General features: G+C 37.3%; 1 protein-coding gene across 1 annotated transcript; it reads left to right on the forward strand.

Moving 5' to 3' along the window:
- LOC109949640 lies at positions 4,406–5,263 on the forward strand. Its single transcript, XM_020565724.1, has one exon. The coding sequence runs from the start codon at positions 4,406–4,408 to the stop codon at positions 5,261–5,263; it is 858 nt and encodes a 285-aa protein (XP_020421313.1).

The raw sequence follows: 15,515 nt of genomic DNA on the forward strand, positions 1-15,515 counted from the left end.
AACAGTGAAGGGGACATCTGCTACAAACAGGTCAAAGCAGATGACTCAGTCGGTTATGCAGAATCAGACTGAGGGCCTGCAATCTGGGACATCGCTGACTGTGGTTCCGCAGAGGGGGGTGTGTAAACTTTAAAGTTATAATAACTTGAACACTAACCTTGTTCTGCCATTGAAGCCTTTTGTCAAACACCTGGGAGACAGCTCTTCTCTAAGATCACCGATTGCCTTATTCTCAGATTCCAGATGGGGTGAATCACTTGATGAGATTTTTGTGTGTATCGGCTCTTAGAGGGAGCTGTTCTATTTATATGCATCACTCAAGGAGTCTTGCCCATCAAGAGACTCCTTGAGGTATCCTTATTGCTATAGAACTTTTAATCCTAATTCTCATAGAACTAGAAACCCCTTTAGCCTTGTAATCCATATGGGACACTGACACAGAGGCTGCAGGTCGAGAGTTGTGTTGAGCTCTTGATTAGTCTTGAGTCTTGCAATCCGATAATGAATAGAAGACCAATTCTGAAAGGATTGGGATAATAAATTATCTTACATTCTCCCACTTGGTCAAATATTCATTGTGACTCAAGAGCAATCTCTTAATGGCCAATTTAGAACTCAACCTTCTCAGTTTCTTATCAAGCCACTGTCATTGATATAAACTCATATGGAACTGTCAAAGAACATTGAGCAACCAAACTCAAGTCTTTTACAACCACACATACAAATGTACATCAACACATGTGACTGCCAACTGAATTAGTATCAAAAACTTGTTGTGATCTACCTTAGTAAACTTAATGATCAAAACAAAACTTAGCTCACCCTTACAAGACTACCAAGGTCTTAATAAACTTGCATGACTCCTTCATGGATACGAAAATGCAATAACACAAGTGCTAGCAAATTTTGCAGATTCTTCCTTCATCCATATGCCAAAATATTTATAAATTGGAAAAACACAATTTAAGAAAACTTTGAATAGCAATTTCAAAATAAAACTGTAAGGACAACTTCGATTGAAACTAATTAAAAGAAAACAGATCTAACTCTGGCTCCCACTGACTCCCACTGACTTAAACATCAAAACTGATCTACAAACCCATGCTTCTGACATGCCTATGAAAAACATGATTAGGCAAACCTTTATTCAAAGGGTCTGCAATCATAGAATCTGTCCCAATGTGATCTAGAGTTGTAAAACCATCTCGAATCTTCTCTTTTGCTGACAGAAACTTTAACTGCAGATGTCTCAGACCCGACGATCTCTTATTTCCTTTTGCAAAATAAACTGCAGCACTGTTATCATTCCACAGCTGGATTGGTCTCTGTATGGAGTCCACAATTCTCAACACTGACATAAAATTCTTAAGCCATATTGCTATTGAAGTAGCTTCATAAACTGCTAAGAATTCAGCCTGCATAGTTGAGGTTGATACATTCACTGTAAAACTTTGGCCATTATACCACTCCCTTGACGACATTCAAGCTGACAAAGCTATCTATTGGGTTCAAGCTCATGGTTTGCCTCGAAACCTATGCACACCAAAGAATGCCCGACAGCTTGGATCCAGAATTGGAGCAGTAATGGAGGTGGAAGATACCGATGATGCAGGTTTCCGGGGTTTTTCTGAGGATGCTCATCGACATGAATACTGCTAAACCATTAGCCCCCGGTTTCTTCATGCCATGCCCAGTCGCCGGAAAACGCCGCATCCGCTTGAAGTATGAAGGTCTAAAAGACTTCTGTATGAAGTGTGGGAGGTTGGGACACTGCAGAGTCTGCCAATGGCTTGTGAATACAAAAATGCTCTCTGACAAATGGCAATTCGATGACGATCTACGAGCCCCGGTGGTAACAAAGCAATCGAGTCTTCTCTTCCCTGAAAAGAAAGCCACTGCTAAGCCCATTGTCAGGCCAATCGACATCTTCGACCAGAACCATTGGCGCCGCCATTGGGAGAAGGATGGTGAGGGCCTGTACGACAGTCCCGTTGGAGGACAACACGTGAACGCCAGCAATGATTCTTTGGTCAACGCAACAGTGAAGGGGACATCTGCTACAAACAGGTCAAAGCAGATGACTCAGTCGGTTATGCAGAATCAGACTGAGGGCCTGCAATCTGGGACATCGCTGACTGTGGTTCCGCAGAGGGGGGTGTTGAGCAGCGTACCTAATCACCGTAGCTATGTCAGTAGATGGGACCCAGAAAGCTACTGTACACAATACAAAAATGGAACACTAACCTTAGCTGTTCATGGGCTTTCACTGAACCACAATTGGTGTGACCCTGATCGCCTACCACCATGGGCCCTAACCTCAACTGTTCTCAGCCCAACCCCAACACTTGGGCAAACAACCCAGGAGATAAAAGAGCAGTGTTGATGCTCAAAATGGCCCGGCCAATATTGAGTCCAATTTAGTGATTAGGTATGCGGGGTCTTCAGTAGGGAAGAGGGCTGAGGCCCTTGGTGAAATAGGTTGGTGGGAGATCTGCAGAAGACAGTGGTAGAAGCAATCGTTAAGCTTAGGACACCGGTATGGTGCCGACCGAAGGCTCTCCGATGCCTAAGTCAGTTACAGGTAGTAATTCTGGCAGAGTAACAATAAAAGTGGGAGAATAGTTACCCTTTTTACTTGGGTACTGTTCCCTATTTATAGGGAGGTGAGAGTAGGAGGTTTGCACAAAGTTTCAATGTGGGACTTTATTCAAGTCGTCGTGGTGGCGACACGTGTCCTGGAGATTAGGTTTGGCAGTTGGGAGCTTCGGCAGGTGTGTGTCTTCCTTCGGCAGGGGAGAAGGCGTGGCTGCCTTGGTGCTAGTCGCTTTGATGCTGGGTCTGCTCGGTTCACTATGGTGTAAATAAGCAGAGTCCCTATGAGGCCCAACCAGCTATTAAGGAGATCGAAAACTCAAATATAAACAGTCCACTGGACTTGGAAAAAAACCAAGATGGCAAGAAAAAGAGGGGCAAGGAAAAAGAGGTAATCAGAGACCCAAGTGAAGGCCCCAATAAAGATGTTAGGGTGTACCATAGCCCTCCACCTTGATGCTCCCTTTTGATGCAGGGGAGGAAGAGGCTCTAGAGGTAAATCCCGTGGAGGTTAACCAAGAGGTCGTTCAACAAGATTAGTCAAGCAAAGAATAAAGGGAAGCCTAAAGACTGATGATGGCCTATTGTTGAGAGTTAAGCTGCATACTAGCTTTGAATCAAGCTGCATATGTTAATCCTGCAGATTGACAGTGAAGAGGATGAAGAATCGAAGGAGCTGAAGAACTTTCCTCTTATAGTAATAGCTGTTATAGGATATGTCCAACGGCTAGTTTTCTTACTATTTTGAGAAACTCTACAGCTGTCATTCTTAGCTGTCTTAGTCCTTTCTGCTGTAACGATTTCTAGCCTAGGTGTAAGAATCATAGCCTCCAATGACCTTGAATGGTTGGAGATGAGTCCTTGTGTCCTAGTTTTTAGGATATGTTTTTTTTGGCAACTTATGTCATGCATATAGCGCGTTTTTGGCTCTGATGCAATATATGAGAAAAATAGACTGAAACATTCTCATTCTCTCTGAGTTTTTTGGCAAGCTAAATACCAAATTCTAACATGGTATCAGAGCTCCTGGTCTGATTTCAGAGAAGGGGCGTGAGCTGTGAGAAAGGGGGTTTTCCTGAAATCTCTATAAGGGATAAAGGTTGCTATTTTATTGTGTGGTTCACTGAGACTTATGTCAAAATGGTAGGATCAGGTTCTGCAGGTGGAGATTTATGAACTCCACAGTTCAATGGTTCAAACTATGATTTTTGGTCAATAAAAATGGAGACTGTCCTCATAGCATATGATCTATGGGATGCAGTGGAGATTGGAATACAACCACAGCTGATTATTGAGCAGGAGGCAGGCTCTGAAGGCACTGGAGATGAAGAGAGTGAGGCTGAGCAAATTCCAGTGGAAGCACCTACTATCTCCAGAGAAGATAAGATCAAAAATGCCAAGGCTTTGAGTCTTATTCGAGGAGCACTAACAGATGAACTCTTTCCACGCATCAGAAATGAGAAGACTGCAAAAGCTGCTTGGGAAATTCTAAGAAGCGAGTTCAGAGGAGATAAAAAGGTAAGAGCTGTGAAATTACAAGCTATTAGAGCTGATTTTGAATATTTGAGAATGAATGATGTTGAATCTCTAGATGACTACTTGGCTCGATTTTTTGAAACTGTAAACAACCTGAAATCTCTAGGAGAAGATGTAACAGAGAAAAGGATTGTTGAAAAATTGTTGATGAGTCTAAGTAGGATACAAGTCCATAGTGTCAATCATTGAAGAAACTAGAGACCTTGACACTATTAGAGTTGAAGAAATTCTTTCATCTGTCAAAGTCTATGATAAGAGAGAGGATCTACATGATGAAATGGATAAATTGGCAGGAACTGAGAAAGCTTTTAGCAGTCTTAGAGTTGGAAATAATCAAGCTTCTGGAGCTAACAAAAGTTCTCAGGGAAAGCAAAATAAAAAATGGCAAGGACAGAACAAAAAGGGCTCAAATTGGTCTCAAGGTGGAAACTTTAAAAACAATAATGGCTCAAATTGGAATAATGGCTCTGGAGGGAATTGGAACAACAGTTTCAATTCACAAAACAAGCAAGGAAGTAGCAGTCAAGGAGGTGTGAAACCACAGTGCCAAGTCTGTCAGAAGTTTCATTTTGGTGTGTGCAGGCACAAAGACAAACCTAGATGTGGAAAATGCAATAGGTTTGGTCATTTAACTAAGGACTGTGACAATGGCAAACAAGTTGCAAACTGTGCAAAGGAGGAAGAGGTAACCACAGGAACAATGTTCTATGCTTGTCATGCAAGTTCAATTGCATCAATCAAGTCTGTGTGGTTTGTTGACAGTGCTTGCAGCAACCACATGACCTCTCAAGAGTCCTTGTTGATCAATCTTGATAGATCAGTGATCTGCAAAGTGAAAATGGGTACTGGTGATCTTGTTCAAGCCACAGGAAAAGGGACACTTGTAGTTGAGACAAGAAAAGGGAGAAGATATATAAATGAGGTACTGTTAGTCCCTGGTCTAGATGAGAATTTGTTGAGTATAGGACAAATGATGGAGCATGGGTACTACATTCTATTTGGAGGAAACTATGCATTAATATGTGATGACAGCAGTCTTGACAATGTTATTGCCAAAGTAGCAATGGCTGGAAATAGATGCTTTCCATTATCTATGGAATCTATCTGCTCAATGGGAATGAAAGCAGCAGTATAAGAAGATCCATGGATTTGGCATAGAAGATTGGGGCATTTGAATTTTGCAAGCATGAAAAAAATGCAGCAAACACAAATGGTGTTAGGCTTACCTAATTTCTCAGAAAAAGAAGGAGTATGTGAAGGCTGTGTGTATGGTAAAAGCCACAGAGAACCATTTGAGAATGAGAAGCCTTGGAGAGCTAAGAATCCACTTGAGTTGATACACACGGATGTATGTGGTCCAATGCAAAATGAGTCCATTGGATGAAATAAATACTTCATCACATTCATTGATGACTATTCAAGAATGTGTTGGGTATATTTTCTCAGAAACAAGTCAAGTGTGATAAGTGTGTTCAAAAAGTTCAAAGTTTTTGTTGAGCTACAAAGTGGATTCAATTTAAAGAAACTAAGAAGTGACAGAGGTGGAGAATACACTTCACATGAATTCCTTGAGTATTGCAGTGATCTTGGCATGGAGAGGCAATTGACTATGGCCTACTCACCTCAGCAAAATGGGATTGCTGAAAGAAGAAATATAACCATTTGTGAAATGGCAAGATCAATGATGACTGAGAAGAAAATTCCTGTAAAGTTCTGGGCTGAAGCAGTTGGTAGTGCTGTGTATCTGCAAAACAGGTGCTATACCACTTCAGTTACAGACAAAACTCCATTTGAAGCTTTCACAGGAAGAAAACTGAAAAGGGACATGATGCAGAAGTATGAAATGATTGATTTAGGACTCCTACATCATTTCTTGGGAATGGGAGTTCTACAAACTGAAAATGGGGTGTTTATTCATCAAACACTAGTAAAACAAACCCCTTGCGCGACCAAATTTTGCGCGATGAAAAACAATTCGTAGCGCAAAGTCACTTCGCTCGACAAACTTTTGCGCGACGACAATACATCGTCGCTCAAAGTCTTGCGCGACCAAATGTTGCGCGACGAAAAAAAATTCGTCGTGCAAAGTAACTTTGCGCGACAAACTTTTGCGCGACAACAATACATCGTCGCTCAAAGTGACTTTGCGCGACGAAACAATGAACTTCGTCGCACAAAGTCCTTATAAAAATAAAATATATATATTTTAAAATCTTTGCATGACGTAATCCAAACATTTCGTCGCCTAAACTAATTTATTTTTGTTTTTTATTTTGTATGCATAACACTTAAGAAATTAAACAGTATATATATATTTATTAAGTAGCTTTAAATTTATTATTTTAGATCGGATCGGATTTTTGTTAGAAAAATATATTATTGTTGTTCAGATTGGGTTTTTGTTAGAAAATATATATTTTAAATTGACGATCAAATTAGTTCATTGTATTCATATAGGGTCAAGGAGTGTAGCTGTAAAAAATCATCAAAATCGGAGTTAAAATAACCGTTAAATCGTGATTTTTCATTATAACCGTCGAAAAGTTTTGTCCCATTACTTGATCTCTGAATGTTTATTTTTTCCGATTTTTGGCGTATATGATCTCGAAGTATAAACAAACAAGTTTGACGGTTGGATCGTTGAAACTAGTTTTGGTGAATGCATATGCCATCAAAACAATATATTCACTAACAATTAAGAGTTTATTTATACGTTCGTTAAATATAACATAAGATTTTGTGGTATCCACTAGTGTAAATATTTTAAATTGAAGATCAAATTCAGTCATTGTATTCATATAGGGTCAAGGAGTGTAGTTGTAAAAAATCATCAAAATCGGAGTTAAAATATCCGCTGTAATCGTGATTTTTCATTATAACCGTCGAAAAGTTTTGTCCCATTACTTGATCTCTGAATGTTTATTTTTTCCGATTTTTGGCGTATATGATCTCGAAGTATAAACAAACAAGTTTGACGGTTGGATCGTTGAAACTAGTTTTGGTGAATGCATATGCCATCAAAACAATATATTCACTAACAATTAAGAGTTTATTTATACGTTCGTTAAATATAACATAATATTTTGTGGTATCCACTAGTGTAAATATTTTAAATTGAAGATCAAATTCAGTCATTGTATTCATATAGGGTCAAGGAGTGTAGCTGTAAAAAATCATCAAAATCGGAGTTAAAATAACCGTTAAATCGTGATTTATCATTATAACCGTCGAAAATTTTTGTCCCATTACTTGATCTCTGAATGTTTATTTTTTCCGATTTTTGGCGTATATGATCTCGAAGTATAAACAAACAAGTTTGACGGTTGGATCGTTGAAACTAGTTTTGGTGAATGCATATGCCATCAAAACAATATATTCACTAACAATTAAGAGGTTATTTATACGTTCGTTAGATATAACATAATATTTTGTGGTATCCACTAGTGTAAATATTTTAAATTGAAGATCAAATTCAGTCATTGTATTCATATATGGTCAAGGAGTGTAGCTGTAAAAAAAATCATCAAAATCGGAGTTAAAATAACCGTTAAATCGTAATTTTTCATTTATAACCATCGAAAAGTTTTGTCTCGTTACTAGATCTCTGAATGTTTGTTTTTTGCGATTTTTGGGGTATACGATCTTGAAGTATATACAAATAAGTCTGACGGTTGGATCGTTGAATGGTGTGTGTATATATATTTATTTATTAAGTAGCTTTAAATTTATTTATTTTGTACGTATAACACTTAAGAAATTGAATAGTATATATATTTATTAAGCAGCTTTAACCTTATTTATATTTTAAATTGTAAAATAAAATAATTTTATTTTTATTATTCATAACAATTATTTTTATAAATATTGTGTTACGAACCAATTTTTCGTCTCTCAAAAGTTTGCGCAACCAACAGTTTGTCGCGCAAAACTCTAAAAATTTGGACGGGTACCAAAAATGGGACGCGGGATTTAAAAAAAAAATAAAAAAATTTTAGACTTTGTGCGACCAATATTTTTTGTCGCTCAAAATTTTGCGCGACCAATATATATTTTTCGTCTCGCAAAAATTTGGGCGGGTACCAAAAATCGGACGCGGGAATTTTTTTAGACTTTGCGCGACCAGTATGTATGTTTCGTCTCGCAAAAATTTAAAAATTTTGGCGGGTACCAAAAATGGGACGTGGGGATTTTTATTTTTTTTAAATAATTTTTTTAGACTTTGCGCGACCAATATGTTTCGTCGCGCAAAACTTTGCGCGATCAATATTCCAATATTTTTCGTCGCGCAAACCTTTGCGCGACCAACAATATTTTTCGTCGCGCAAAGTGATACGGTTTTTAAAACCGAAATAACTCATCCACCATTTTCTCAATGCCTTTCTCTACTCTTGCCTCTCCTTTCTCTTTCCCTCTCCCCAAATCCCACCATTTCTCTCACTCACTCCTCTCACTTAATCTCTCATCTCTCTCTTCACTATCTCTCACTCTCTCTCACTCACTCTCTCATCTCTCTCTCATCTCTCTCACTCACTCTCTCATCTCTCTATCACTATCTTCTCTAATTCTCTCACACTCACTTCTCCCTCTCATTCTCATTCACTCTCAATCTTGCCAAAAGGTATATTCTCTCCAAATTTTAAATTTTTTTCATTAATATGTGCTTTTGGAGTTAATTTTGAGTTTGTGTGGGTTTTGGGGTTGAGTAAAGGGGAGGGATTGGAGTTTGGGTTGGATTTGTGGTATAACAATTTTAGGGGAGATTATGCCTTTTTTTTTTTTGGGTGGTTATTTGACCATATTTGTTTTTTTTTGTAGGGAATCATCGAGACTTTGACGCCTAAAGTTGATGATTAGGAAGCTATCAAAACATATCCTCCGCCACTACCACCACAATACACTTGTATTAGGATTTTATTATTGTACTTTGTTAATTTATGTGTACATTTTGAATATTATATATATATTTATTGGATAATTTAATCACTATTTTTCATATGTAATTTTATTTTGAATATGTCAATTTAAATTAAAGTAATTAAAAAAATCATACAATTAAATTAAATTTAAAAAGTAAAAATTAATATCAATTTAAATTAAAGTAATTTAAAAAAGAAATCATACAATTAAATTAAATTTAAAAAATAAAAATTTGAAAAAATTCATATAAATAAATTCATATTAAAGAAATAATAAAACAAAAAGTCAAAAACCTTGCGCGACAAAATATTTCGTAGCGCAAACTATTAAATTAGTTTATTTTAAATTAAAAAAATTTAAAACAAAAAATATTTCGTCGCGCAAAACTCAAAAAATTTGGGCAGGTACCAAAAATTGGACACGGGAATTTTTTATTTTTTATAAATTTTTTTTAGACTTTGCGCGATCAATGTTTTTCGTCGCGCAAAACTTTGCGCGACCAATATATTTCGTCGCGCAAACCTTTGCGCGACCAATGTATTTCGTCACGCACAACTTTGCGCTACCAATCTTTTTCGTCGCGCAAAGTCGCTTTGCGCGACCAATATTTTTTCGTCGCGCAAAGTCACTTTGCGTGACCAATGAAAATACTTCGTCGCGCAAAGTCTTTCTTCACGATCTTTGCGCGACGAAGTTTCTGTCGCGCTGAAATTTGTGCGACTACAATGTATTTTGCGCGACGAAATTCTCTTCGTCGCGTAAAGTGTAAAATGTAGTAGTGAAAGCAAGTATGCAAAGTCCTTGCTTGTGAAGTTTGGTCTTGAGGATTGTAAGTCAGTAACAATTCCTCTACCCACTGGTGAGAAACTAAAGAAAGTTGATGGAAGTCAGTTGGCTGATGAAGGATTGTTTAGAAAAATTGTTGGCAGCCTGTTGTATCTGACTGCAACCAGGCCTGATATAATGTTTGCAGCCAGTTTGCTATCAAGATTCATGCATAGCCCCACAAAGAAGCACATGGGAATTGCAAAAAGGGTTCTTAGATACATTCAAGGCACTCTCACACTACTACAAAAAGTGAAAAAGACGACCAGAAAACAACGACGGTCTAAGTGAAAACCGTCGTGGTTTTTAAAAAGACGACGGTTCTAAAAATACCGTTGTGTAATACCACCTTAGACAACTAAAAATGGAGATTCAAATGGCTGTTCAAAAACAACGACGTACCTAATTAAAAAACCGACGTCTATTTGAAACAGATTTCCGCAGTGTAAAATCAAAGCCAACAAAGAACGGCAGAAGTTATGAATCGACCGACGTAGAAAGTAAAGACGACGATTTCAATAAAAGCCGCCGTTTTTACTCATAAAATAACACGACGAGGTTTTCGTATAAGACGCCGTATAATTACAAACAAATCCACGGCTTTAAAATACAAAATATCGTTGTATTAAATTAATGTACAACGACGGAAAATATAAATATATCGACGTCATTCTCGTATAGTTCTACGACGTTATCTTTAAATCGTACTATAAAATTTAACGTCGTATTTATTCATTTTATACGTCGTACCTTTAATTTAAACCGTCGTCTTAATAAGAATTTTTGTTAACAATTTTTTCCTTTATTTTCTTATCCTACGTCGGTAGATCTACTTAATGACAAGAATTGAAATCTGTCATCCAAAAAAGAAACTTTACATATTCCAGAACATTAATTTCCTTCATTTTAAATTTCCTCCGGAAAAAAAACTCTATTTATAACGCACTGTAATTGAAAATTAAACTGAAAGGTCACGTGAAAAAAAATTCTATTCATAATTTAAAAATTCAAATCCACGTCGGTTATATTAAACCTAACGACGTTAAATGAAAAGATTCCACGTCGCAAAACAAATATTGCGTCGTGTTAGTTTAGGGTTTCTTTAACAGTTTCAGTTTCTTTAACAGTTTGGTCCTTTATCTTTCTGCAGGACTTGTATAGTTCAAAGCATTGACTTGTATAGTTCAAAGTATAGTTCAAAGCACTGATTCGATTGCTCATGCTTTATCGCATTCTGAAGCCATTTCTATTCTTTATCGCATTCTTGAAACCCATCTTCTTCTTCTGAAGCTCTACGGATAAAGGAAGAGGCTATCACAAATCTGACGGATCTTCTTAGCCAAGAAAATCAAGCAGAGGATCAGGCACATCTGATCTTCAGATTTCCCTGAGAAGCGAACTTTCCTTCGACAGCGAGTGGAGGCCAGGCTTGCATCTCTTTTGATGGAAAGCAAGGAGTATTCAGAAGCACTAAGTGTCCTATCAGGCTTGATCAAGGAAGTGAGAAGGCTAGTTGACAAGCTTCTTCTTGTGGACATAGATTTGATGCGAGTAAGCTCAATTTCTCTTTGAGAAAGACATCCAAATTATTGTCTTTGAGATGTGAGAGACAGTATCTCTGAGAGAGGAAGAACTTGGAACCCTAAATGTAAACCGAAAATGAATGAAAGCGACAAATTTATAGAATAAAATTTTAAAACCAACGGCGGTCCTTACAAAAAAACCGCCGTTTAAATTGTAAAATCAACGTCGGTATGACCGACGTATATTACAGAAATCCACGTCGGTACATTAATAAAAACGACGTGTTAAATAATCTACCATGACGCGAGTTATTACTTATGTACTTTAATTTTTGAGTTTACTACGACGGTACCTACAACACTACTGTCGTATTTATTTACCACGTCCGAAGTTAAATTTACCGTCGTAGTTTGTAATTTATACGTCGTAGTTATATGTAACCGCCGTATTATTTTTTTGAAATGATTTTATATGTAAGCAACTTTTCGTCTACCTGACTTACACATGCACTGTTTCCAAACCCGATTAAAAATTTCAATCTCCCAGAGAAAACTTTTAGACTTTTTTCCTTGTCAGAGCACTGTCAGAGTATCTCATCGTCTTCCTCTCGTCTTCTTCGTCGTCTCTGAATTGAAACATCGATCGTCTTCCTCTTGCTTTCATTGCACGCAAAGGTAAGCTTTCATTTTCACTATTTTGGTTGCTGTTTTGCATGCTCATACGTTTTTTGTTTGAAAAATCTTTTTACCTTTTTTCTGGCCAAAATCATTTTACTTCTTTCCAAGTTCGATAAAATATACAGACAAAGAGGGAAAGTTTCCAACTTTGAAGACAACTACCTCAACTAAATAAGACGACGGTAGCTTCTTATGTACGTGGTTAAATATGTAGACCACGACGGTTCGTCAGTCGTTCTAGCGTCGTCTGAAAATTGACAAAGTTGTTTTTAAAATTATAGTCTTTTTTTTATTTGCTTGTTTAATTGCAGGTTTGATTTCTCTGAACAATGGTTTTTGTTTTTCCCTAATTTGATAAAATATAAAGAAAAAGAAAGTAGGGTTGGTATCTAATATAGACGACAGTATCTTATTGTTTTACGTCGTGTGAATGTTAATACCACGACGTCATATTAAAATACCGTCGTCTATATAAGATTCCAAAACTTTCTTTCTTGGCCTTGTATTTTATCAAATTAGAAAACAAAAACCATGGTTCAGAAAAATCAAATCTGCAATCAAACATTCACAGAGAAAGAAAGAAGGGTTTTGGATCCTTATATAGACGACGGTATATTACTACTGACGTCGTGTGAACATCAATACCACGACGTTATATAAATATTTCGTCGTTTATAGTTAATTATCACGTCGTTTATAGTTAATTATTTCGTCGTTGTTTAATTACCTTGGTTTTAAACATTTATTACTTCTGATATTATTTCATTGCGTCGTTTAAAATCATATCATACGTCGTCTTTTATTAATAACCGTCGTTTGTGTTCTTAATCTTTTCTTGAAATATTTTCACTTGCAGTTTTGTCTGTAAAAATGGTTTCTCACCAAGACCAAAGTAAGGATTCTGGCTCCAAGAAAAATGGAGGTAACGAGCTTGGAATGGTACCTCCTCAAGAGAAGTCTTCGAAGAAGATGAAGTTTGCTTCATCATCTGCTGAGACAGAACCAACCAGCACGACAACAATCTCTGATGATTCAAAGTCTGGTCGAGGTATGAGCACAATGCCTCGTGTTGTGAAGAGAAAACTTCAGAAACTGAGGCCAATTGTTGAGTACAATAAAAGGGGGAAAGGAATTGGCCAAGCACATAGTGAGATGCAGTCCTACATTGGTGTGTTGGCACGCTCCAGAGTTCCACTTGTGGACATGAAATGGGCTCAAATCCCCAAGGATATAAAGGAGCAGATTTGGGAGCAGTTGACATTGCTTTTGTGGTAGGTCAAGGAGGCAAGAACTCTGTGTTAGCTTCTGCTGCCAAGAAATGGAAGGATTTCAAGTCTACACTAACGAGGCATTATATCCATCCATACACCAATGACAGGGAGAGATTAAGCCAACCCCCTGAAACATATAAATTCATAGAGAAAGCACAATGGGATGCCTTTGTAGCTTCAAGGTTATCCAAAGATTTTGAGTCTGTGCATTCTCAACATGCACAGATTAGGGAGAAACTTGAGTACAATCATCGATTGTCTCGAAAAGGATATGCTGGTTTGGAGGATCAATTGGAGGAAACCATGCCTGGGGTAGAAATTGATCGATCTACCTTATGGAAGAGAGCTAGACAGGACAAACATGGTAACATCCCGGATCCAAAGGTGGCAGAGAAAGCAAAATTAATTGTAAGCCTACTCACTCTGTTTTAAATTTTTATTAAACTGTGAATAATTCTTATTACGTCTTATGTTATATTTTGCGTCGTGTGAATGATATTACCACGTCGAAATTTTTTAAAAAACGTCGTTAAAGGTCTAAATCAGGAATCACTACCCTGTTTTCTGTAATTATAGCATAAGATGTCGGTGGTTCATTTTCGCGTCGTTTGTATTAAATTACTACGTCGAAATGTTTTAAACAACGTCGTTAAAGGTTTGAATATTGAATCATCCCTCTGTTACATAAGACGTCGGTGGTTTATTAAGTTCGTCGTTTTAAAAAACTAACCACGTCGGTATAGCTACCGTCGTGATAAATTATAATAACGTCGATTTATATGTTATTGCGTCGTGTGAAATTATATAATACGTCGTTTGTATATAAATAACCGTCGTGTGTTTTTTGTTCTTACTTTTTTATATATCTTTGTTTTAGGATGAATTGCAAAAACAAGTCTCGGAAGGCAAAGTCACTGTATCTGGCAGCAATGATGTGCTGACCATGGCTTTGGGCCTCGAGCATCCAGGCAGAGTGAGAGGAGTAGGTGTTGGGATTTCACCAAGGCAATATTTCAATTTACCCAAACCACAGAGAGTGAGTTTTGACGACCGTTTAAAGGACACTTTAAGAGTTCTCCTTCAAGAAGAGACTAAAAAGATGGAAGCTAAGGCAAGGGAAGAGGCTTTAAGGATGGAGGCTAGAATGAAACAATTGGTAGAGGCTGAGAGGGAGCATTTCCTGAGTCAGCTTTCCCAATTAATTCCCAATTTTGATCCAAGCATGCTTAAACCCAGAATTAGCCAAAGTCCCAAAAATCCAATGTCTGACAAAGCAAGCTGCTCTGGTGGTGATGTGAGATCCCTACATTTTGAGGATGATACTGCCAAAAATGGGAAACATCAGGAAGAAAAGGTAACATATCTGAACTTTGAATTCTCTGTTTTTTTAAAAACCATTAGATGTCGTTATTATTAATAAAACCGTCGTTTGAAATACATACCACGACGATTTTAAAAATAAACCGTCGTTTGTATTTCAATACCACATCGTATTTAGTTTACTTGTTTTACACGCCATTAAACGTCGTTATTTTTAAAACTTTGTGGTTTTTAGACGACGGAGTTAGTCATTCCCGACGTAATAGATGAAGAGAAGGAAGAAGAAAAACAAGATGAAAAGGAGAAAGAAGATGACGACCAGGTATGTTCACATAACTTTGCCTTTTTTATTTGTTTTTCAAAATTCCAGACGTCGATATTTTTCTTTAAACTGTCGTTTGTTTACAACTTAGACGGCGGAATTTTTTTCTAAGACGTAATAAATTATTCACCACGACGGTTTTTTCACCGTCGTTTAAATTCTTTTCAGACGACGTTTTATTCCTTAAACCGTCGTTTTTATTGAATTACCACGTCATTTTTTTTATTTCTTTAAACAGGTTATTAAAGTTGTTGATTATTCAAATATGGAGGCGCCATCTTCTTTAAAATCCCTTTGTCGTTATGTGGAAACTACGCTCGTGCCTCAGGATAAGACCCTGCACTTTACAATTGATAAGGAGGTGTTTGGTCTAGAGCGCGATACCTTCCTCCTGCCTGAAGATATTACACAATTTGCAGGCATGGAGGAAATAGGAGCTACTGTCATTGCTGTATATATGAGGTTTGTCATTCTAAAATAATACGTCGTTGGTTTATTTATTGCGTCGTCTTAACTAACTAACCACGTCGT

The sequence above is a fragment of the Prunus persica genome, chromosome G6 (assembly GCF_000346465.2).
Source record: "Prunus persica cultivar Lovell chromosome G6, Prunus_persica_NCBIv2, whole genome shotgun sequence".
Lineage (NCBI taxonomy): Eukaryota > Viridiplantae > Streptophyta > Magnoliopsida > Rosales > Rosaceae > Prunus > Prunus persica.

Excerpts from the sequence above, each read along its gene's own strand:
- LOC109949640 (XM_020565724.1), top strand. The coding sequence starts at position 4,406 with ATGGATAAATTGGCAGGAACTGAGAAAGCTTTTAGCAGTCTTAGAGTT.